Source organism: Glycine soja, chromosome 20 (assembly GCF_004193775.1).
Source record: "Glycine soja cultivar W05 chromosome 20, ASM419377v2, whole genome shotgun sequence".
In the NCBI taxonomy this organism is placed as follows: Eukaryota; Viridiplantae; Streptophyta; class Magnoliopsida; order Fabales; family Fabaceae; genus Glycine; species Glycine soja.
Genome location: NC_041021.1, coordinates 48,736,321 through 48,762,404, shown reverse-complemented (window position 1 = coordinate 48,762,404; position 26,084 = coordinate 48,736,321). Strand labels below are relative to the sequence as shown.

General features: G+C 32.2%; 3 protein-coding genes across 3 annotated transcripts; 2 read left to right on the top strand and 1 right to left on the bottom strand.

The window, feature by feature from the left end:
- Positions 1–191: 191 nt before the first annotated feature.
- On the top strand, positions 192–2,575 carry LOC114401209 (rubisco accumulation factor 1.1, chloroplastic-like). The gene is made up of 2 exons (XM_028363672.1): positions 192–329; positions 1,009–2,575. Exon 2 carries the CDS (start codon positions 1,072–1,074, stop codon positions 2,284–2,286), a length of 1,215 nt encoding a protein of 404 aa, XP_028219473.1. The 5' UTR covers positions 192–329; positions 1,009–1,071; the 3' UTR covers positions 2,287–2,575.
- Positions 2,576–4,077: 1,502 nt separating this feature from the next.
- Positions 4,078–7,289, bottom strand: LOC114403758. Its single transcript, XM_028366908.1, has 5 exons — positions 6,941–7,289; positions 5,894–6,183; positions 5,707–5,796; positions 4,642–4,997; positions 4,078–4,558 (listed from the first exon to the last, which is right to left on the bottom strand). Exons 1-5 carry the CDS (start codon positions 7,137–7,139, stop codon positions 4,294–4,296), a joined length of 1,200 nt encoding a protein of 399 aa, XP_028222709.1. The 5' UTR covers positions 7,140–7,289; the 3' UTR covers positions 4,078–4,293.
- A 4,031-nt stretch (positions 7,290–11,320) lies between these two features.
- Positions 11,321–12,797, top strand: LOC114402335 (AT-hook motif nuclear-localized protein 19-like). The gene has a single exon (XM_028364852.1). The coding sequence runs from the start codon at positions 11,715–11,717 to the stop codon at positions 12,546–12,548; it is 834 nt and encodes a 277-aa protein (XP_028220653.1). The 5' UTR covers positions 11,321–11,714; the 3' UTR covers positions 12,549–12,797.
- Positions 12,798–26,084: the final 13,287 nt, after the last annotated feature.

Genomic DNA, 26,084 nt, shown 5'->3' with positions numbered 1-26,084 from the left:
AATTCCTCAGGGGTTAGCCGTTTCAGGGGAATGACGGAAAGGGGCTTGGTGGTGGGATTCGAGGGCAAGGAGGGTAAAGAGGGGGAGAAAGGGTTCGTGGGGAGCGGCTGAGAGGGAGCGGGTGGGACACGGGGACGAAAAGGCCTTCTCGCTTCGATAAGCTTCTCCTCTTGCAATCTAGCAAGACCGGCAGCTTGGGTAACCGTCAATGGTTGCAAGGGAAGAATCTCACGACGGATGTCGGCATTGAGGCCTGAGACGAAGCAGCTGAGGAGAAAGTGCGGAGGGAGACCGACAACGCGGTTCGCGAGATCCTCAAATTCAGAAAGGTAAGCTTGTACTGTGGTTTTCTAAGTCAATTTGAATAGGGCCCCAGTTGGATCCTCGTAGTGGGAGGGGGCAAAACGAATTTGCAGGGCATGGAGGAAACTCTGCCAGGAGGAGAGTTGGCCATTACCAGCCATCCACTAGTACCAGGCCAAAGCTCTGCCGTCCATGTAAAAGGACGCAATGGTGAGCCGGTCTTGGTCCGGGGTGTGATGGTATTCGAAATACTGAGTGATTTTGAATATCCAGCCTAATGGGTCCGACCCATCGAACCGGGGAACATCGAGCTTAACGCGAGGGTGAGGGGATGAGGGTGAAGTCGGGGAAACGTGTGGGGGTGAGCTTGGGGAGGGTGCGGGAGATTTGGTGGTGAGGGTGGAAATGAGGGTGTCGAGCTTATGGGTCATGGTTTGCAGGTTTTCACTGAGACTGAGTTGATGAATGGTGAGCTTAGCTATGGCGTCTTCCAACTTTTCAGAGTTGGACTTCGAGGCCATGAGAGCGAGACGAGAGCACCAAATTGTTAGGAATGCGTTTATAAATTCTGGGCTTCGAGGGTCAGACCTCCCAAAACAAAGAAGAAAGCTAAGTTTGTGATTGTAATTCGTTCCCTGCCTTATTTCATTTAGATGGTATTTATAATGGATTACAATAACAGAATTTGTAAGTCTGTGATGACAGGTCCTAACGGAAATGAGAAAATATTCCTAAAGTGGCAGACAAGATCAAGGCACCGATCCTTAGATGTCCAGCTCATCAATTTCGGTTATCCAGCTCAGCTTCTCTGCTCAAACGAAGTCTCTGAGGTATGTTGGTATCTTCTTCTTCCTTTTGGGTCTGCCTTCTGCTTCCTTGCTATCAGGCACCCTCGACATCGCCGGCCGCATCGACGTCCTCGCCAACCGCCTCGCCCTCTGGTACGAGTACGCGCCCCTCATCGCTTCCCTAATCCGCGAAGGCTTTTCTCCTCCCACGATCGAAGAAACCACCGGCATCTCCGGCGTCGAGCAGAACCGCCTCATCGTTGGCGCGCAGGTCCGCGACTCCCTCGTCCAGTCCAACGCTGACCCCGACCTCCTCGCCGCCTTCGAGACTGGCGGCGCCGAGCTCCTCTACGAGATCCGCCTCCTCAGCGCCTCGCAGCGCGTCGCCGCCGCACGCTTCCTCGTCGAGAATCGGTGCGACGGGAAGGCCGCGCAGGAGCTCGCACGTGCAATGAAGGATTTCCCTAGCAGGCGCGGGGATAAGGGGTGGGAGAGCTTCGACTACACTCTCCCCGGAGATTGTCTTTCTTTTATGTATTACCGGCAGGGTAAGGAGCATAGGAACCCGTCGGAGCAGAGGACTTCGGCGCTGGAGCAGGCGCTGCGCGTGGCGGAGACGGAGGCGGCGAGGAATGTGATTTTGGAGGAGTTGGAGGGGAAGGGTGAGGAGGGGGATACGGTGGGTGAAGGGGAGGCTGCGGCGCGTGTTTCGGTGGTGAGGCTGAGGATTGGGGAGGTGGCGGAGGCGAGTTCGGTGGTGTTGTTGCCGGTCTCCGCGGCGGAGGAGAGGGAGATTTTGGAGGCGCCGTTTGAGAGCAGAAGCCAGGGGGAGTTTGGTGTAGTGGTGGCGGAGAAGGGGTGGGGAAAATGGGTGGTGTTGCCCTCGTGGGACCCAGTCGTTGGTTTAGGAAAAGGGGGTGTCGTGGTGTCATTTCCCGATGCTAGGGTTTTGCCGTGGAAGGTTAATAGGTGGTATAAGGAGGAGCCTATATTGGTGGTGGCTAACAGGAGTAACAGAGAGGTGGGTGCTGATCATGGGTTTTATCTCGTGAATAGTGATGCTGAGGGTTTGAAGGTCCAAAGAGGTTTTGCATTGAAGGAAAAGGGGTTCACTCAGAGTTTAGGAACTGTGTTATTGGTTGTTAGACCGCCCAAAGAAGAGAATGATGAATTGAGTGACGAAGATTGGGAGTGAAACTCAAATCAAAGGGAAGGGAATGAATTAGTTGCTTTAGATAACCCCACATTGTATATATATATATATATACACGTTAACTCAGCTCAATCACCTGTCTTTGTTTTTTGTGCCATGCAGAATAAGGTTCTATTAATTAATTTGGGATTACATGCAATTTTCTCTTGTTTTCCATACTTAATAGAAAAGGATTTAATCGTTTTTGTTTCCTCTTTGATGATTCGCCGGAACAGTTGTTTTTGCTATGTAAATGACTAAATGAGGGGAGATATTATGACATAGTCATCTATAACGGAATTTGTGAACCATGTCTTTGGTGTTTGTTCAATCGATTTTACTCAAGGATGTAGCTATATCCTGTTGGCAGTTTTGCATAATGGTGATAACCATTTGATCTGTACAGTGCATAACTATTTAACTAGTACATGCAACCTTCAATCTGTCATGCAGTTTTGTCAGTACAGTAAATGAATTATACACAGGGGGGTCAAGGTGTATCAGAAGTTGTGTTTGGCACACTTGACCAAATGTTATGTAAATATGGTATTTATTCTAACTGCTGAAAAAATTCCAGTACACAAATCTCTACAAGGTAACTTCCCATTTTGCCCAGCACAATCAAATCGGTAGTGAAACTAGAGATGCATCTTCTCGTTTACCAACAACTTAAAACTTTATGGTTGAGACTTGAGATACAACACAATCCATACAACGGAAGTTATCGTAGGGAAGGTGGCTCCTCACATCCATGGGGCTGCCTAGCGAACATTTGGATTGAAATTACAAAATCGAACAAAATAATTGTTTACAACCAAAGATGGGACCAAAGGACTGACTGACTTCTAATGCATAAATCATCAACCAGTATAACATCATTATGTACACACAAAAATCACAATGTTTGCTGCAATGTTAGTAGTGTTTTTCGCCAGAAAAAACTGCTTTTCGCTAAAAACACCAAGAAAACAAGGGAGGGGGCAACAGTAGATGTAGCTTATGATTATGTTATGTCGTGATGTAATAAGTAAAATCAGCACAAGACCGTCCATAAGCAGAGTGTGCTAAATAAACCGTCCAAAAGAAAATGCTTCACTTAAAAAGATTGTATGAACCTTTTCGAGGGGAAAAATATGCTCCAAAAAATAAAAAGAACAAGAACTTCAAAATAAAATAAAGCAGAATAGGTAAGGTAGCAATTATTTCATTAACAAAGATAAAAATCCTCAAGCATAGGCAGAGCAAGAGGATCTGATAAAAGTTGACGAGGAACGAATTGACACGAGTTTTGAGCACACAGGGTTCAAAAGCGCGTCTGCACATCTTTATTGTGCATAATTAAGGAATATTCATACAATATTATGTGGTTTTAGAAAAATTTAACAGGGTTGGAGATTGGGAAAAGGCAAATAGATTCAGAAGTAAGACGGAGGCGACAGAGCAGTACCATGGTATAAGTCTGATGCTTATCGTTGAACCGAAGAAGCTCTGCGAAGAGTGTAAAGGGTTTAGCTCAATCGACTTTAAATATACTCGCCGCAGCTAAATATATAATCAAAATAAAGTTTAAGCCATTCATTGATAAATTTTGAAGCTGAAAATGTTAATTGCTTATCACGATAAAAACCAAGTCGTTCTAAAACACACTTCTTTCTTAGATGAAGTATAAGATTGGTTTACCCTGCCCTGAAGCTCTCAAATGTCATGTAAGAGTTTGTTTCAACCGACATGATTTCGGAATCAAATCCCATTCAGACTGTTTTAGACTTCTAGTTAATGGATGCCCGAGCACACTACGCAAAACAAGATTTCGTGTTTTGAAAACAAATCAATAACTTATATACGCACAAATAAAAAAAAGGGTAAGTAAGTCACATTTTTTTAAGTCACTACTTAAGTTACAACACTCAATGAAATGACGAGGACGCACGCATCCTCTCCCCTCCTTTAAACTATTTTGCAGTTTCCATCATCCTCTCTATTACTTTCATAGAAAGGTCACAATAATATTTAACCAAGCCATTGCTGGGCTCGACGGTCTCCGCTAGCTCCAACAGAATGACGAATGCTAATCTTTTCACCAGCATATTTTTGTTGAAGCCATTCAAAAGCATTCACATCAAGTTTTCCATTAACTGACTTCCCTTGCTTCCGACGAGTTTGTTGCTCCCGTATTGAAGCCCACAATTTCCCAACGGCATCCCTCTGGCGAGCTGTAAATCTTGCCACATTATCAAAGGCATGCTTCACTAAAATATCAATTACAGTTTGACACCTGGATAGAGAAAGGACAACAAATAATGTCAACATGATAAAGTGTGTAAAAGACATCCAATAGAAAACAGCACGAGCATTTACCAGGGTGTTTTATAACGCCGAGCAGCAATTTCTAAACAAGTTATCAGGACTTCTCTTTTTGACTTGAGGAATCTATTGGTTTCTTCCTCATCCTCCCTTATTTTCACAGCTGCCTCATTCTTTGCCTTTAATTTTTCACCTTTCTTTGTGGAATTAGGAATCAGAGCATCAAGTCCAAATGGGTCAGCTTGAGCTTCCTCCCCATCATTATCATTATCTGTGGCAGGTGTCTTACCACCTTCATCCACTATAACTGTGCTATCTTTCAGAGACTTAGCTTCCTCTGCGTCCTCCTCTTCTGTTGCAACAGGAAGATTAGATATAGCTTCCTTGATTTGCCCGGCTGCTTTAGAAAACTGTATAAAAAGTAGGAAACAAAGCATGGGTAACAAACAGATAATCTTTATGGGTCCAACTATTCAAGGTAAACAGAATAAGATTAAAATAGACAACAATATCCCAACTCTAAATCTGGTGACTAGACAAAAGTTAAAACTACACGTGACAAAATCCAGACAAAACTTTCACAGCAGTTAATTTGATGCATTAATAGTCCCTCCAAAAATACAAAGTCAAAGGATCAGCTACCAGAGTGCCGAGCCGGGAACCCAAGTCCCAACATTCCACTTAAAAGAAGAATACTGCCATTTGCAACCAAGACAAACTTCCACTACTCCAAAACAAAAATACTTTGTCCCTGGAGTGAGTGTAATATGTTAACATTCAAGAGGTAACAGTAACACAGGTCATACATGAGTGCACTTCTATGCTCCATTATTCACCTGTCAGTCCATCACAAAATAGTATGGCAAGGGTGAAAAAAGTAGATGGCTGCTGAATTGGGAATGATGACGCTTATCAATTGGTCATCGACTTGACAAAATGCACAAAGAAAAAGGACAGTACATCAATGACAGCATACTTTTCATTTTGTGATGATTTAAACAGCATTACATGTCAAAACGAGTTGCATATCATTCCAATATGTTTTCTGTTGTCTCAAATAGGAAGAACATTGCACTAGTTGTCAGCAAGTTTAACATAAAAGTTTAGTGAGAATCATACCACAAAGCTATCATCTGTATATAAATCATTTGCCACCACAGCATTAATTGTCCAAGTTGCCAGTTGATTCTTTTGCTTCTTATTGAGGTGCTGCAATTAAAGGATAGGTCAAGAGTCAAGAAACTTTCCACATACCCTATCCTAGAAAAATGAATTATGAATATCTTGAACAAGTTGTTAATCTTACTTCTTTGGTGTTTTGAGCTACGGAGAACAGAGAATGATAATCTGCTCGAACTGAAGGATCTGTACAAGTAATGGATGATGACATTGCAGCTTCTAATATGGCAAAAAAATAATCACTAATTTCTGACTTTACACTTCCTGCCTGAATCAGCTGTATAGCAAGCTTTGCAGCCTTGCTGAACTTTGCAGGGTTCTTGATGTGTGAAGATATCTTCTGCATGGCCTCAATAACTTGTGCTTCAGAAGCATCCGTCGTGGTTTTGAACTTCAAGCTTTTCTTAGGTGCTGCAGCTGAAATTACAATAGATAATTCAGAATTCAAAAAAAAAAAATACCAACTCCATCATTTGAAACAGGGATGGAAGCAAATATAAAGTAAAGTAAACTAAATTTATGGAACGGGAATGATGCCCCAGCCCAAGGCATCTAGGTTCCAAAAAACACTTAATAGATGAACTTACATTTACCTCACTCCAAAAAGACAAGTAGAGGCTTGAATTTGCAACTTTTTAGATTTCTGTTTGTTTTGGAACACTAAAACCCAAGGCAAGCTCAAATAGAGTTCTTTGTTTTGATAAAACAATATAAGGAACTCTTAAATTAGGATATCTTTCATAGTCAACTTAAGTTCTCGTTAATAAAAGCAAAAACAACAAAGTTTTATCCCACTAAATATTAAAGGGTGGAATTACTGAAGTTCACAGAGTGAAAAGAAAAATCAGAGAATTCCAAGAAAAAAAAAGGGTCTTGAAGCTGAATTTTGCAGCCCATTGAATAGTAAATGAGTATGTTATGATTGTTATCCATTCTTCGCACCGTGTTGCATGTGCACATTGTTTCCATGCGTCCATGTCGTAAACAATGTTGAATAAAAACGAACGGAAGAGCTATCTACCTTAGGGTTCACGCGAGAAAGCTATACAAAAAGGAAAAACTCAGTGACTACGAGTTGAATATAATTAATTAATTGGTTTGAATTCGAGTAACCCTAGGGTGGTATTTATTGAAATTGCACATAACCGATTAAGGGGGGAAAAAAAGAATTGACCTTGGGTGTCAGGTTGAGTAGGGTTGGGGCGCTTGAGGGCACTTTTGAGGATTGGCTTTGGAGCCGGAACTGCAGAGGATTCAGTGTCGTTGATGTTGGTAGCAACAACAATTGGTTGTGGTTGGAGTTGTTGTTGTTGATGAGGAAGAAGAGTGTTTGAGGAAGGAGGGGGCAATCCTTCAAACAGATCGTCTGCCATCTCTTTCTCTCCTTACTTCTTCTTCGCCTTGGGAAAGTCAGCCTTCAAGCTAGTCAAAACATGAAACAAAAACACCGACGCTGCATATATGTCGTTTTCTGCTTCTGCACCATCCCTTTCTCCGCTTCCGCCTATCAAATATCCTTCCTGTGGTTGATTTGGTAAAATTTGAAAACTAAATTATATTCACATTTTTTTTTAAAATACAATTAATTAACAATGCCTTGCATGGGATCTTTATACAATTTATTTTTTTTGGTTTCCTTCTTTATGAAAATTTATTAAATAATATAAATTTTCTATATTAAATAGGATAAAATATAATCTTAAAGTATTTTGGTTTAGATGAGAGAAATAATTTTTTTTATAATTAAAATAGAAGGTAAAAAATATGAGTGTAATAATTATTTTTGTTTTTCCTATAGGTGGTGTTAGTGTAAGGTTTGAAGATATATCAACATAGTATTTTCAAACATAAGGATGTTAGTATAATATTTTTAAACTCCAAGAAAGATTAGTGTAAGAAAATTAAAAAAAGGTAAAATTACGTGTAATTATATAAAATCTTATGTGATGTTGTTGTAATTTATTTTAATTAATTTGATCATAATGACAACTAAATATTATCACAATTGGTAAACGCTTATGAACCCTAAACTTCTACGAATTTAATTACTCACAAATGGAGCAACTTTTATGAAAATTCATCGAGGGATTCTCAAAGGCCATCAAAAGTCCCCAAAATTTACAGCAAACCGCTTCCTGTATCGAGAAAGTTGTATAAGAATTGATTGTTGGTTTGTTTATTTAAAAATATTAATAGAATAAAATCATTAATAGTTAAAAACTATGTCTATATTAAACTTAATAAGAGTTGGTCAAAATTTGAATCTTAATTAACCTTTAGATATAAAATATTTATTTTGTATATGTTTATGGTACCTGATAATTAAAGATTAATCAATATTATGGTTAAGAAAAAAAATATTATTTTATAAGTTATTGAAACCTTGAGTTATTCCTATTCTTTGTCATCTTCATTTCCCTTCTGAGGGGTGCTGTGAAACCCCAACCAATGTTTTTGTTTTCAAAATTTCCACCAATAGGCCAGCATGTAAGTTTAGTTTCTGACTTCTCTTAAAAAATCAATGGTGAAAATAATAACTCATGGATTACATAGCTGAAATGGGTAACTTTTCTAAAAAAATTAGTGGCATCCTAATAGAATCTATAAATACTGAATTGAAGTTTGATTTCCATTGGCTGGAATTCAAGGAGGTGACTTTCAGCCCTAGTCATTTCCACTTTAACTAATTAATTTCCTTAAATACAATTCGGATATATACTTATTCAAGAAGGGTGCCGGGAAATGAAATTCCCTAAGCAATCGTTAGCTAAGACTACACAACCTTACTCACTCTCTGTCGATCTCTTTTGAAAGTAAAGTTTAACAGATAATCGAAGAAATGTGCACATCATTCTTCTATTTGATTGGCTAATAAATATAGAAAAACCGAACTTGAAAGTTTTAAGTTTCAAACGGTATAAAATTAAACGAAAACGAAAGGAAAAAGCAAAACAAACAAGGCTAGAGGTTCAATCGTCCCCGTTAGCCCTTATCAACATGAAGTGGCTATTTTGTCTACATTGAATCGTTGATGTGAATGAAATCAGATATTTTAAGTTGAATCATCAAAGTCGCCGCACAATGATGGCGTGGGCATTGAATATTTTACTCACAGAGAATTCAACCATCTGATCAAACCTTGAAATTAATGTACACTCGAAAATGTTTTACTAACAGAGTAACCGCGAAATCCCTGACTTTGACATTTCAGCTACGTATTAATGGAAAGAACTATAGGAGAAAATGAACCTGCAATCACAAGTACATGTATAGCCAAGATGGTCATGTTTTAATCTTCGAAGATCAATTAGTACTTAGTGGATAATGAAATTTAATTTTGTCCATGTACATAGGCAAGAGGAGGGAGGAGAGGAGCGCATGAGAGTGCGTGTGAAATTGTTTATGAAAAATAAGTATATTGTATATATATATATCTATGTTATTAGGTTTGGAAAAAAATAAAATACTTTAGCCGAATAGTTTGTTTTAACTTTTAAGATATATCATTGTATTTGTAGGAATCACGTTCTCTAAAGAAAATAATGTCTAGAAAAATTATTTGGAATACTGAAGAATTAAAAGTAAAAGAATAAATATAAGAGAATGAATTTGGAATAATTATTTATTGTAAGAAGTAACTTTCATCTTCTTAAAATATAAAATATTCATCTTTTACCATAAAAATAAAAAGTAAAATAAATATAAACATTTTATATCTTAAAATAACCTAACAAATGTAAATGAGTGTTATTAAGACTCAACTAAAAATGTGTGACAAACTTATAAGTCAAAATCCTTTTACATATAACTCTCAATTTTAAATGAATTTAATACAAATAATATCAAATAATTTTACATTATCTTCTCTATAGACATGATGAAGATCCAACTGCCCCTCCCTCTTCATAATGGTTCTAAATTTCTAATAAAATTAATACAAATCTTATTATTATCTATAAGAATAAGTAATACATATATTGTAAAATAGTTATATTATCATCTAATAACAAATCTTGATGTATAATAAATTTATTCATTTTATAATAATTATCTTTAAAAATTTATTAATAATAATTTATGATAATTAATAATATAATTTCTTTTATACGGACAGTACATACTTATTAAGCGCAATATATAATTTTTTTATGAACTTTGTTCTTTAAGTAATGTAAGACTTTTAAAAAAAATCTTAGTTTTGAAGTAATTCCAATGATCCATAAAAATAAAATAAAAAAGCCAATAGTTATAGTCAGAATGAGAGAATTGAATCCATGAATTAGAATGTAAACAAGAGCTAATGATTAGAGTGAAATAAAAAAATAATAAAGGGACTAAAATAGCTAGATTAGAAGCAAAAGTAAAATAAAAAAGGGTATCACAAAAGTTGATAAGTTTTTATTTCTTGAGGAGAGAGAAAGGTTATGGAGAAGTGAGAGAAGAAAATAAAAATGATTGAGACAAAAGAATATATATATATAATTAGTTATGTTTTTTTAAAAAGAAAAAACAGTATATAAACCCATAGTGTAAAGATTTTTAATTAATCTAAATACAAATAAGTTTGTTAATTTTTATAATAATTATTTTAAAAATCATATAAAAATTATTTTTATTTGATTCCCAGTCTAAAGAAATTAGAGCATTAAATGCTTTTTTAAAATTAAATTAACTGAGAGAAATGAAGAATTAAATTTATTGCATGCAATATCGTATAGGTTTAAAATCCGAAAAACGCAGACTCGTTCCTAGTGAACCATGTTGACGTCAGAAGCGGGTGGAAAATAATTCTGCGTGAAGAACACAGAATGGAATCCACCGGAAAATAAAAAGATGGTGATGTTAATTAAATAATATATACATATATAATCGATCCACATATGAAAAGACAAATAGCGATACGCAAATTAAGCAAGGAATCGTACTCGCACCCAAATTACTAGCAAATACAAGCAACAATCAAAAGATGGTGGGTGTCCTGTATTCTGTATTTCTTTCCACTGCCTTTTATTTCGTCTTTCTTCATCCAACTTGCTCACCCAATACAAGTTTGCCCCAACACACCATTATTTTCTCCCTTAATTTCTCACTCTATATCTTTACGCAGTTCTAGATCTATCCTTAATTATTCCATTTAATTTGTGTTGATAAAAATCAAATCATATCAAAGTTCCCTGATAAATTAGAATTAAACACCCACTTTTACACTTAAGGTCTATGTCTTATTTATACTTGAGTTGATCACTGTTTAATTTGTTCTCCGGTAAAACAAGAAACAAACAATCCCTAACAAAATGTTGAGCCATTCAATAATTTAGTCATAGATGAACTGAAAGTCGTAGCTATATTTTAATATAGGATCTTGTTAATACTAATAAATATTCAAAACATTCGTCAAAGTCTCAAAGAGTAAAAATAAAATTAAATTATTAAACAATAAAAACCGCAATATTGAATATTATATTTTAAAAAAATATTAATTATTTAATACTTTTAATATAGTATTTTCCACTGTTTAAAAGTAGGGTTGCGAAATCCTTTGATTCTTCAGCACATACTATATGAGAACGCCAAAAAAATGGTCAAACATGAAACTCAAACTGTGCTGCATATGTATTGGTAATAATCAGTGAATAGCAAGTAGCACTAATTGCAGTTTTCTTCTCTCTCGTATATATCAATATTGTCGGGGAGCGAGCAAGTTCGTGCACCCTACCCCACACAATATTATATATAATACACAAAGTTACAAACCAAACCCTAATCACCTTATTCCCAACCAAGCCCTTCCTTCTTCTACCCTTGTCATTATTTTTTTTCTTCTCTGTTGACTCAAAAACAATACTATATCACTCTTACCAATCAATCATCTCCTTCCGATATACCTCGAGAGAGAGAGAGAGTTAATTAGTTTTCTTGCAACTTCAACTTTTTGTTGTTATTTTGTTATGGCGAACCGGTGGTGGACCGGGTCGGTGGGTCTGGAGAACTCTGGCGACTCAATGAAAAAACCGGATCTGGGGTTTTCCATGAACGAGAGTGCGGTGACGGGGAACCATACAGGAGAAGAAGAGGAGAAAGAGAACAGCGACGAGCCCAGAGAGGGAGCGATCGACGTCTCCACCACGCGCCGCCCTAGGGGCCGTCCACCGGGCTCCAAAAACAAGCCGAAACCGCCGATATTTGTCACCAGAGACAGCCCTAACGCGCTGCGAAGCCACGTCATGGAGATCGCCGCCGGAGCCGACATCGCCGACTGCGTGGCGCAGTTCGCTCGGAGGCTCCAGCGCGGCGTCTCCATTCTCAGCGGCAGTGGCACCGTCGTCAACGTCACTATCCGCCAGCCCACGGCGCCAGGCGCCGTCATGGCGCTCCACGGCCGGTTTGATATCCTCTCCCTCACAGGCTCCTTTCTCCCCGGACCGTCCCCTCCCGGCGCCACCGGGCTCACCATCTACCTCGCCGGAGGCCAGGGGCATGTCGTCGGCGGCGGGGTGGTGGGCCCGCTCTTGGCGGCGGCTCCCGTTTTGTTAATGGCGGCTACGTTTTCCAATGCTACGTACGAAAGATTGCCTCTAGAGGATGATGATCAGGAACACGGCGGCGGCGGAGGCTCTCCGCCGGGAATTACCGGCGGTCCCGGCGAGGCCTCGTCGTCGATTTCGGTTTATAACAATAATGTTCCTCCTAATTTAGGTCTTTCGAATGGGCAACATCTGAACCATGAAGCTTATTCTTCTTCTCCTTGGGTTCATTCTCCTCATGCCAGACCTCCTTTCTAATTCAACGTGCTAGCTAGCTAGAGAGGAACGTGTTACATATATTATTATTACATAGAAGGATGATAATATTATGATATGATATAATGATATAGTGTGTTTGTATATTTAATTTACTTGCGATCTCGTCTCACCTGGACAGTGACCATGCCGTTGCTTCTTTCTGTAATTTCTTCAGTTTTACCCCAGTGATCACTTTTTAGTTTTCACTCTTGCCATCTCTGCTTCTATATATTTCCTTCCTTTCTACTATTGTTCATTCTTGCACAAGAAAGGGACCGCCGAAAAACAATACTATTAAATATATTAATTTTATTATACATGCATTAATTTGTTCTAGATCATGCATGCAATTTTGACGGATGATATTAATTTAAAGAAAAACAAATACAAGGACACAGGGAATTCACGGGGGCTATATTTCCTTGATGGTTGCTAATCATTATGCAGCACAAACTTGCACACAAAAAAAATACAGCGCAATATTCCATTTGAATATGATCAATAATGCATGAATGATGATAAATATATACATCACCTTATCAAAACCTTTTTTTTTTCCTTTCAATCATATTGCCTATTTATTCATACATACATTTCACACTCTTTTCTCTCTCTAGTTGTCATTTAGTTTTGAGTGTCCATAAATTATTTCCCTTTGAATATATCTTAACGTGTTCTTCTAAAACAATGCATATATAACAGATGATCCTCGTTTTTTTTTCTTTTCTTTTCTTTTTCCTAATTTTTGAATAAGATAGTATGAGTGTTTATATCATGAGATAAATTCAAGGGAGGTATAAATTACCCTCAATTCTTTCTCTTGATCAATTATAGATGGTTAAAATATCATCTTATGTGTAATATGCTTTAACTCTCGTGAACACACACCTAACGCCTTACCAACAGGCACGAGACAACCAATGGCGGATTTACATTATGAATAATGGGGGTAATTATTTCCAAAAAATATATTTTTTTACTTTATTAAGTAAATATTTTTTGTATTTATATAAAAAAATGAATATTATCTCTACAAGACAATTCTTTTAAATAAGATGAATGTCAATAGTTATAAAAGATAAAAGTGAAAATAAATTAATATTAATTTTACCTAAATTTTTTTAAATTTACTGCTTTTAATTTTTTATTATCATTTTTAATAAACCTTATATAATTTTTGGTTTGAGAAAATATTAAACTATTTTTTCTCACTACTGAAAAAATTTATGAATCCGTCACGAGAGACAACCCATGTAATTTCCTTAATATTTTTATTTGCCCTCGTGCTGATCTATTGTTAGAATATATTGAAGGTAATCATTGGTTAATATTATTTGTTAATTAAAGTTTATTCAGATAAACAACGCCCTTTTATCATAAACTGCAAAAGTATCTATTTTCATTGTATATAATTGAAACTTACATGTGACATGCTTCTATTTATTTGCCCAATAGCAGTATGATCATTAAACTATGTTATATACAAATAAAAAAAGATTATGCATTTGACATGCTTCTATTTTTTTTAAAAGACATTTGACATGATTCTATTTTTTCTTAAAGGCATTTGACATGCTTCTATTGATACAGAGTTATTACTTGTATAGTCAATTTTTCTTACAATGTACTTTCACCTCATTTTTTATTTTTCATTTTTTACCACACTATTTATCACATCTATTAATTTCTCCTTTTTTTTTTCTTTCCTTTTTTCCTCTCTATATCTTTCCTCCTACTTATTTGGTTGGATCTCGACATTTTTGTCAATCTCTTCTGGAATGTTTATAAGTTCTTTCCTTTCTCTCATTTATTGCTGCTTCGCTTTCTATCCTAACTATTCTCATATAATTAATTTACTCCATTATATATGCATTTTTTCTCTTTGTTTATGTTATTCCAGTATTTCAGTAATAAAATGGTTAAAAAAATGAAACAAGCAATAGGGAAAAAAGAGAGTAGATGTTTTAAGCAAGAAAAAAAATAAAGGAGAATGTGACCAATATATATCTATTCAGATCATTGTTTTTGTGTGGTAAAAATTTAGGTGAATTGAGTATAAGAGACTCACCATGATATTAGGACAGACTTTTATTGTTAAGACATACAAACTTTAAGACTCAAAAATACTTACAGGAATACATAAGATTATCCATCAATAAAGATTTTCACATTGATAATGAGAATTAAACACATTCTTAAAAGATATGAATTTGTTTAGTAAAGGATCGATGGTATGCTAATGGGGTGAAGGGGATCATAGTTAATGTGACTCCATGTAGAACTTGTAGGCCTTAGATCTTTTTCATCCTTTTGCTTCTTGAAGATCAATGATAGTGAAATGAAAAAAGAAAAAAGGTGATTGAAGATATCATTCTAAGAAGAAGATGAGTCAAAAACAAGTTCACCACCATAGGAAGTCATAGATAAAAGCTTTAATGTAGAAAAAGATGAGTGAAGGAAGAACTAGAGACGAGAATAAAATTTTGAGAGAGAGAAGAGGGAGGAGAATAAGGTCTAAATTTTGAAGTCAAATTTCTTAAATGCACATACAAGACCTCGAGTGTCACACAAAATTGAAAAAAAAAATTGAATTTTTATTTTTGAATTTGTGGAACTAAATTTAGAACTAAAATTTCACTAATTATAATTAGTAGAAACAAGAAAGGTATGTATAATTATTTCATATTATTCTATTCAATATATTGTTTAGTCAATAAATGGAAAAAAGTTTAATTTGTTAAATTAAAATTAAGTTATTAACTTATTAAGTAATCCTTATATACTTGTAATTATAATATTATATTATCAATATTATATTTAAAAATTTATGTGCATATATTTTTTGGACCATTCTTTGTTCGCATATTTCGGCCCCCCCTTACCAATTGGACTAATCTTTGTTTTCATTAAATCATTATATTAATATATAATAAACTAATAATTTAGCCTGTATGTTACACATGACTAAATTTAATTTTATATAATTAAAATCTAAATAATCAATAAATATTTAAATACATAAATTATATTTTATATTGAGAATTTATATAAAAAGAGACTTAAATTTAATTTGGAGATAAAGATGACAGATAGTAAATTGAAAGAGAAGGATTGTTGAGAAGATAAAGTATATATAGATAAAGATTAAATGATGATAATTAGGACATAAATCTTTTAGTTGATTACAAGAATAGTATATGAAATGCACATTCAAAGGAGATAGAGAGAAAATATAAAAAATATTTAATTAAAATAGCGGTAAGAGTCAAGCATGACTAAGTTTAATTTTATATAATTAAAATCCAAATAATTAATAAATATTTAAATACATAAGTTATATTTTATATTGACAATTTATATAAAAAGAAACTTAAATTTAATTTGGAGATAACGATAAAAGATAGTAAATTGAAAGAGAATGATGGTTAAGAAGATCAAGTATATATAGATAAAGATAAAATTATGATAATTAGGACATAAATCTTTTAATTGATTACTAAGAATAGTATATGAAATACATATTCAAAGGAGATAGAGAGAAAATACAAAAAATATTTAATTAAAATAGCGGTAAGAGTCAAACATGAGGTTTCTTTTAATTAGATTTATTGGATAAATTTTTGTGTTTTTGGTAAAGACTACTATTTTTTAAGAGAGACAATTTTGTTCCAGCTTAATAAAATTTTATTATAGTAAATTTTTCTTATGAGTATTTAATATTACAATTGTAAACTTATAAATTCATTATATAGTTTATTTTTAATTAACACATTTTTATATGTGATTTAATTTAAAATTTATCAAATCTAACTCCAGGTAGCATCTCCCAATTAATCTATTATATACTCAGAAAGGGTTGACGCACAGTGATTATTAGCCAATTGTTTTTAACAAGGGGATGAAGGTTTGAATCTTGCAAGATGAACTTGCCATTTGTGAAAGAAAAAAAATATATTACTCTGTACCGGAAAGGATCATTTGCGTGTTCACAAAGTATGAGGATGAGAAATTTTTCTTAAGAAAAGTCCACCATCTTAATTTGTTTATATAATTTTTTTAATATATCTAAACTTATGTGCGACCCTAATCCCTATATATTGTCTGCGTCCCGAAAGTCCAAATACTTATTTCGGTGATAGCGATTATGCATGAACCTCAGATATCATCTCAGTAATTAACATAGTAGGTTCTATTAAATCACAATTAATTAGATTATGTGCACTAGCAAGCAATTGTCAACGAATTCCTCTCTAGCTAATTGGTAGTATCTACTATACAAAAAGGCAAGTATGATGAGATTGAAAATATATGAATGTGATTTTTCTAGTTGTTATAATCGGAATACTTTTATGCATATTTGCAATTATGTCAACATTCATGTCGCAATTTTCTTCAAAAAAAAAAAAACATTCATGTCGCAGTTTTCTTCAAAAAAAAAAAAAAACATTCATGTCGCAAACACACAGAAGATGTATGTAAATTACTTTCTTCTTGACAGATCAATTTAATCATTGAAATGCCAATAATTTAATATATTAATGATAGCAAATACCACTAGTTTAATTAATCAATATTTTCAATTTTTAGGATTTCCACCACCATCTACCATACAGGAAATAATTATACGCAAGACATCATTAGATATTAAATATAAATATTTCTTCCAAAACAAATTCAAATTGTAATTAATTTGTGTATAAAAATACAGGATTTTTATTGTTTTCTAGAACTGTATAAATATTGAGTGAATTTCTAGAACTGTATAATTATACGCAAGACATCATTAGATATTAAATATTGTTTTCTAGAACTGTATAAATATTGATTTCTATTGTTTTCCAAAAACAAATTCAAAAATACTGTATAAATATTTCTTCCAAAACTAATGTCTTCTAGCTAGTAGGCTAAATTTCTATTGTTAATAATCTTATCGTTAATTTGTGTATAAAAATACTGGATTTTGATTTTTTTATAATTAAATGACTAAATTAAAGTAACACATATATTTTTTTGGGAATTAAAATGAAACAAATGTAATTAATCAAGAACCAACACATACATCTATTTAAAACGAAGAAAAAGAAAAGGTGAATTAGACTGTAATTAATATTGATATATCTAAAAGTTGCTAATCTTATATGCTCTTTTAAAAGTCCCAAAATTAATAGGACATTGATCCGTCATAGCAAAGTAGTTAGGCCGACAATAATGGCAAGTGGATCGTGAATATCTAATCCAATCTTTCAGCATTTCCCAAGGTTTTGTTTTTATTTTTTCCTTCATGTTGACTCCTGGGGTAAACATATTCACTAGCAGATACAAGCTATGGAAAAAGAGTGGTTAAAGTTACATATATTCATTTTTACTTTTTTATGCCAGCCGTGCTTAATTATAATCGTGTTAGATTTTAATTATGGCATATAGCTCCTTCTGGATTTTCATACATATATAGACTGACAATTCCAAACCAATACCACATCAAAGAAATTACTGTATAGAACATCTCAAAGTTCCAATTAATTAGAAGCTCTTTCTTAACAACTTGCTTTGAACAAAATCTCACCAACTAACTTGCCCAATGTACACTGATAATATAGTTGGTATGTATTATTATATGCAAATGCTTGCATTTCTTCACTTACTAACAAGTGGTTGGTTTGAGTAATATTAAATTCATTTATTTTAAATAAAATATCAAATTTAAAATGACAAAAAAACATGATTAAAAAGAAATTCTACTAAAAATAATCAGTCAAATTATTTTTTCATAGAAATTAATTATCAATAAAATTAATAAATATTTTGATTACTAAAAAAAGCTATCATCCCTCCACACACGGGACACAACAGTTGTTTTTTTTTTTTTTTTTACTTTCTCATATGTGCCTACCGGTGTTGATACCTCGTTATCGTGTGGTGGCTAACTCTTTAAAAGTCAAATAAAAAATCTACTGAGCATGCATATGCATGTATAATTTTTTTTTCTTTTATTTATATTGAACTTTTTCTGTGAAAAAATGAGCCAATTAAAGGCAAAATCTGCAGTGTGCTTAATCTGGAAGGATGTTTTTTTCTTCACTCAAAGGATCCTAGAGTAGCGAACATGGAGGGTCCAATTCACAAGGCCATCACGTGTCGATGTTCATGAAACCCTAATATCTTATTCATCTGCTTACTCATTTGCAACCATATTCTAAGGGTCAAGTGTGTAGTTATGCGCTGCTGGAGCCCATTTAGGTCTGACGATTCAATATTCAATTTGCTTAAAGTAACGATAACACTTCAATAAAGACTTACCAACAAATGCTTTATCCTATTTTTTTCCCTCCAAACTGTTGCTCTTTTCAGGTGGAATTTCGCCACCACCAGGATCTCATCAAGTACTATGGTGATATTTGGAAGTGTAAAAACGAACTAATTACTAATACTTTAATAGGAATTCGTAGAACAAGCATTATGAAACATGAACCGTACCATTTGATATAGCACAAGAGTGCATGTTTAATGTATAATATAAAAAATTGATAGTGCTTCACAAACATCTTTTATTAATGGGAACCATTCATCATCAATTGAAAATTGAGTGAATGTCCGTAGTTCATTGTCAATGTACTAGACGCTTTAACATGTTTTTTTTCTTTTTATTGACAACATGAAGTAGCCGTGACGTGCACGGCTCTAGCTGGATTAATAGGGCTATCAACCTATATAAGTAGTTAAAAAAATATATGTGAATACCACAATTTTATTTGACACCTAAATTAAGTGACATGATTCAAAAGAAAGTCTCTTAAAAAATTATGTAAGAAATTATTAAAATTTATAATAGTTACATTAAATTAAAGTGACATTTAATCATCATGATTTTTGGCTGATTGAAAGTATGATTTTTTTTACAATGATAATGAATACAAATTAAACTGTTGAGCTATTTAATGATTTATTTAAAATTTTAAGCTATATTTGGATGTGAAAATAGGGAAGAAAATGGAGTGAAAAAATTGTGTCAATTTTTGTTGTTGTTTGAATTAAAGAAAAAAGTATAATAGATAAAAGAAAGTTTAATTCTCTTTTCACTTGTTTGGTAAACCAAAATAAATAAAAAACGATATAATATTATAAAGATATTTCTTACGCTAAAAAATAATAAATGATTTACATCTCTTCGTATATATATGCGAAGGATAAAACTTAGAAAATAATTTGGTCTCTCTCCCCCAAAATCTTCACAATAAAAAGGAAACATGTTTACAGGAACTAAACTAAAAATTATATAAAATAACATTTCATCACATGATAAGTTGACACAGATGTCAACGACATCTAGTTAAGTATATAACGATAAAAACTAATGCTTAAAAATTTAATAATGCATGAACTATTTTAAATTTTTTATAAATGAATAACATAAATTTTTATCGGATGTTCCCGAAGGAACAACATAAAGTTTTATATATATTATAGAAACTAAAAACACGTTTAAACAATATATTTAAATAGACTTGTGTCTAAACAATTTAAATCTTAATTAGAAAATATTTTTTTCAAGATATAATCTAATATAACTCATTTATGAGTTGCAAATTATTTATTAAATATTTCAATTTAATAATTCTTATATATCACTCTGACTACATCAATTATATAACTAATTTATTGAATTTATTTTAAAACATAATTAATATCAATTGGGATTTAAGCAATTTTAATTTTAAAAAAATTATTTTTGATAGTTATACTGACATTGTCGATCTTTCACAATAAACCAAACCATATATTTAAAAATTATATAATCTATATGTTATAGTTTAATATTTTAATAGGATAATATTTTTTATTAACACTTCTTTTAATACTTAAAATTTTAAAAATCAAAATATCAACATTAAAATATTCACTATATATATATATATATATATATATATATATATATATATTCAAATTTTTAAAGGTAAATATACTATATCTTGCTATTCATTCTCATTCAGAGTTTTTAATTTTGATGTTAAAATAAAAAGGTAAATATGGTTTTATATTCTAAAAATTATTCATCGACTCTAAAATAAAAGCTTATCTGTTCTTATTAAAATCATTTTTTATAGATAATACATTTTTAATGATATTTAAAACTTTATAACCATTTTAATAGTATTTTTTGTGTGCTTGTGGAGTTCTGATCAGTAAATGAAAATTCATTTTATCTATAATTTTTTTAAATAAATAATATGACCTCTTAAATAATCTATATTGTAATATATACATTCTTGTCTTTGAATTGCATATATAAATCATATTAATAACCAATAAGTTATTGATTTGAGTGATACGGAATTAAATCAGTTAAGTAAGATTTCAGGTTTAAACCTTATGAATAAAAAAAATATAATTAGAAGGGAAAAATTTATCAAAAGTGACCAATCATATTTTTCAATGAAAATTAATCATGGAAAAAATCATGTTAAAAAAATATACTAATCAAATTAATGGTAAAAATATATCCTATAATAAAAGCATTTATCATTTCATAATTAATTAAAATTAATAATAAATATTTTTTTGAAGCTTTAAGTAATGACCAAAATTGATGTAAAAAGAAAAAAGTAATGACCAAATTATTGAACCAGGATTTAAATATTCATTGACAGAGAAACATTTAGTGTATAATAATGTCTGAAATAAGATTAATCTACAAGAAAGATGCAATGGGGAAGGAAAAATAAAGTTTTTAGTAATGAGAGGCATTATTAAAATGCCTCGTTGATGATTAAATTTTTACTGGTATAGAGTTTTTATTGGTATAGAGTATTATGGGAAAGGAAAAATAAAGTTTTTAGTAATGAGAGGCATTAGTAAAGTTTTAATTGGTATAGAGTAATTATTAAATTTGTTGATAATTAATTTTTGTCTTTATATATAAGATTTAAATATAATATTTTACTTAAAGTAATCCCTTCAATTAATATTACTCCAATCAACAACTTATAAATAAATATATATATATATATATATATATATATATATATATATATATATATATTTTAAAAAGAGAAAGGATATTCGTATTAACATTACCAAAACAATAATCATATACTAGCGGTTATGGATTTAGTTTATTTCTATCAATATATACAACAAACGAAAATTTAAAAAAAAATTACATCATCAATTAATTAAAAATCATCATTTTTATATTTTTTAAAATAATTATTCTAAAGAATTTAACTGGTAAGCTTGTAAATAATTTTTATATTACCAGATTTAATCACAAAATGTTATATCTATAAAAAAATCTAAATCATATTTTAACTAACTTAAAAATCACACATATCATATTATCATATGATTAATTGACGGTATAAAAAGTTGATTAAGATTCCATTTGTTTAAGTTTTTCTTTATTTATGTGTTTGTCTAATTTTTTTTTTATAAAAAATTATATTTTTAAGAAACAAATTATATTTATTTCTTAACAAATCACTTCTTTAAAAATTACTTTTATTAAAATTATTTTTTAAAATTTAAACAAACCGATCTAATAACTTTACACCGTACTTAATTAGAGACAATAACTGGAACAACTAAACCAATCACGTGCATTTTTCTACTGTTAATTTGATCATGACAGGATATACGTAATCTAGTCGATAAGGAAAGGAACCCTATGATGTTTTGACATTAAGGTAGTCACTGTTAATGCATTAAAAGTGGAGCAATACAGCACAAAAAAACTTTATATATAATCAGGATAGGAGAGTAAGCTATATTTTATTGCTAAAAAACATAGACAGTTGTTTCAGGGAAATGCTGATCGTAAGAGCAACTTCGAACAATGCAAAGCTTTCAGCATCCAACTCTTTCGTTGACTTAATTAAGGCGCGCTAAACCATTGCGTTAATTAACATGTACCTATCTTTTTTTTTACTGCTTAATTAACACATATCTTAAATGGGTTTGACTGGATTAATGTTTCACGGCTTCCTTTCTTTTTTTTTTTGATGAATTGCTTCCTGTTATATACTCGGGGTTGTAACACAATCAATTGAGAAATATGGAAAATGCTTTGGTGTACAAAGAAACATTGAATTAAAAGTGGGGCTTTTTAGAAGTATTTTTAAAACGTGCGTATATAGAAAAAAAATGTATCTGATGTTACGGATGCAAGATCAATTATTTAATTTTCAAATAATAAAAGTGTATAAATATGGTGCAAAGACATAATTTAAAGATAAATTATTTTAATACAACAAATTTTTACAGTTTTTCTTTTGCAATCATGCAGGAGCACAAGTATTAAACTGTATGCAGGAGCACAAGTCAACCTATGTTTCTATCAAAAAATAATTAGAAAAAATCCATCAGTTATATCAACCCCAGAAGCTCTTCTTCCAATTAAAAAAGGAAATTACGTACCTCAGTGAAGCCTGCATCCAAAAATAGGCTCCGGACAGTATCCAAACAAAAGAAATATGATCGTGTTCCATCTGACCGCATGTATTCCCTGAATCCCACTTGCTTGTCTGGCTCAAATCGAAGCATGGTCATATCACAGAGGCCTAGTTACATAGGGTTCAGTCGTTGCCAACACCTTAGGTTTCTAAAGAGCGATTATGTCATAAAGATTACATAAAGCTAAAAAATTATTTTCCCAAAAGCTCTGGACATAATAAGTTGGCTAGTTTGTTTATTACCATAGTCCCTAAAAAAATCATGCCTCCTGGCTTTAACACAATAAAATATTCCTTGACGGACTTTGGCATCGTGGTACTGCTGATAGAGTGAATATCTGACATGACACATCAAAACAACAAACTTGCACAATGAGAGGTCATTAATTTTTAACTTACAATATTCAACTGAGTCTATGATATATTCTATACTCAATAGATAAGAGATAAAGTTGTTGTTTGTGTATGTCGAAAAAGAGAGCTAATATAGAAAGATTAAACATCACCAAAGGCTAAACAATCATAAACAATGAGTCTTAGAAAGTTGAAGTAAACACTAAACCACCTCATAAATAATAGTCACAAGAGGACTAAAAGCTACATATGGAACTATCGAGATTAAACTATGAATGCATGTATATTCCAAATTATAGCGATGTAGAAATATGGAGCATTATTATCACCATAATGAAACAAGGAAAATTTTATAGAGCTGACATAAAAAAAGAAGTAAACATCACTAGAGCAAAATGTTCTGGTTCTACAGGTTAGAAAAAATGCCAATAAGTAGCAAAATGCAATATGAATAGAATATAGAAGAGGAAAGGTGCAGTATCTGTTATTGGAGAACGAATAAAAAAGGAAAATAATCCTTCACAAGGGTCACCCCTTCTCAACAAGACCCACTTTTGCAAACAATCTCACCAAATGGCTTCTCTGCACAACCTTCCTCTACTTATTAACCTACCTAACTGCTAACAGATACAATTGCTATCTCACTAACAATCCTGTCCAACAGTTCATGGTTATCAAACTTTCGAGTTAACTCGCTAATTCTTACGAGTTTATGAGTTCACTTATCCTCTGTGAGTTGACTCTTTAATAAATTCATTTTTTAGTAGACTCTGGGTAGACTTTATAAACTCTAAGTAAATTCGGTAGACTCTCAAGTTTACTATCGAGTCAACAAGTTAAAAAAATTAAACCAAAATATAAATCATTTTGGATTGTTTGATGTCTGTTTAGTATTGAACATATCTTCATTTAGTGTGTTATTCTCAAATACAAAAATTATCATCTTTAATCACATCAAATCCTTAATGGGAATGATCTATCACTATTATAATATCTGTAAATTATTATTTAATACTGATGCATTACTAGACTTGGATATTTAAATATTGTAAAATTTATGATTTATTATTTTGCTTTATTATATTGTTGAAATGTTTAATTAATATGTTATTTATAGATATTTTATTATTATTTTTATATGAAATGAATTTTTATAAGTTTACGAGTTGAATTCATGAGTCAAGTTTATAGAACTCTCACGAATTTATGTAAACTTTCAAGTTTGATAATCTTACAACTGTCTTAACTCTTAACTTCTCTAAATGTTTTTATTTCAGAAAACACACATTTTCCAATTCATATTTTATCAATTTGGGACAAACACAAAACAACCATAAATCATATACGTACATGGCAACTTCTTGTGAACAATCAAGCAACTAAAAAATTAGAGCCACAAGTAGATTACAACTAAGCATGAAAAACAATTGAGATTAAAAGGAACATTATGCAACATAATGAGAAGATCAAGGCAAACCACTTTTATAATACTTGGTCCGCTTCAGAATATGTCATTCAAGATAATTGCACAAAGATTAAGAAAGCCACTAATTAGTCTCAATTATCATAAAATATAATTGTATTTCCTTTTATCAAAATACTCAAAATATTGGCACTCCACTAATGTTATTTCTCTCTCATTCAATTTGTTAGAGATAAGAGAGACAAATATATAGTTGGGACAAAAAAAAATTCAAACTTTAATTTTCTAAAATGTCAAATAAATTGAAACATTATTTTTCTTTTTGAAAAAAAGGACTAATATTTTGAAATGGAGAGTGTATTTGTTGACACATGTTGTTAGGATTAGGAATATGCTGTCAAGAGACAACACTTTCAAAGATAAACATATGAAATATATTAGTTTAAAGCAAGTCATGGTGATGATAATGGATCTAACATATGCTCAAGGTTTGGAACCACCGTATCATTGAACTTATGATAATTTTAGAGGAGAAAAGCTCAGACCAATATTACAAAATCTACTCCGCCAACACAACAGCCAAATTCTTTCGAGGGATACGGATTAGTAAAATGCACTCCATTATCCTCTATGACACCTGGAGAAAAAACACAAAGAACCAAGTCTAACTTCTTATGGAGCCATTGCATATTCTCGTTGATAACTGTGAAATATAAGCTAATTTGATAGTCAATTTTGATTAAGAATGATTGTAATTTCTTTATTTTATTATTATTTTTAATGAAATAATGAAGAAATTAACATTCTTGCTATTTTTTATTAGCAGAATTCAAAAGAAGAAAATTTCAAGTGTTTTAGAGAAAAATTGATGCAAAAACTGAAAGAAAAAATCTTAAAGGAAAACTTGAAAGAATCGGACGCTCACTAAGCGTGCACTCTAGGCTAAGCACGCTATAGGCTAAAAGTACACTATAGACTAAGCACGCTATATCAATGATATTTTGATTGATATATTTTGAAGATAAAAAAAAATTATTTAATTCACTTCAAGTTATAGAGTTATTATAATATTAATATGAAATATACATCAACTTTACTAATAATTAGTAACTGTCGGGGCCACTTGATTGAGTTTGCAATAGATTAACAATAGCCAAAACTAATTTGACCGAAAATTTTCCAAACACTCAAGATCAACTGATGAACCCGTATTTTGATTCCTCTCCTAATATCGTCTCATTCTCGGTTGGAGTTGGATGGAGGAAAGCAGTAACGTATAAAGCCATAACATATTGTTGGACAAAAGGTTGCGAG

Coding starts and splice junctions, on each gene's coding strand:
- LOC114401209 (XM_028363672.1), top strand. CDS start 1,072: ATGTCCAGCTCATCAATTTCGGTTATCCAGCTCAGCTTCTCTGCTCAA.
- LOC114403758 (XM_028366908.1), bottom strand. CDS start 7,139: ATGGCAGACGATCTGTTTGAAGGATTGCCCCCTCCTTCCTCAAACACT. Junction 6,184..6,940: donor TACTCAACCTGACACCCAAG/GTCAATTCTTTT, acceptor TTGTAATTTCAG/CTGCAGCACCTAAGAAAAGC. Junction 4,559..4,641: donor CGGCGTTATAAAACACCCTG/GTAAATGCTCGT, acceptor TTCTCTATCCAG/GTGTCAAACTGTAATTGATA.
- LOC114402335 (XM_028364852.1), top strand. CDS start 11,715: ATGGCGAACCGGTGGTGGACCGGGTCGGTGGGTCTGGAGAACTCTGGC.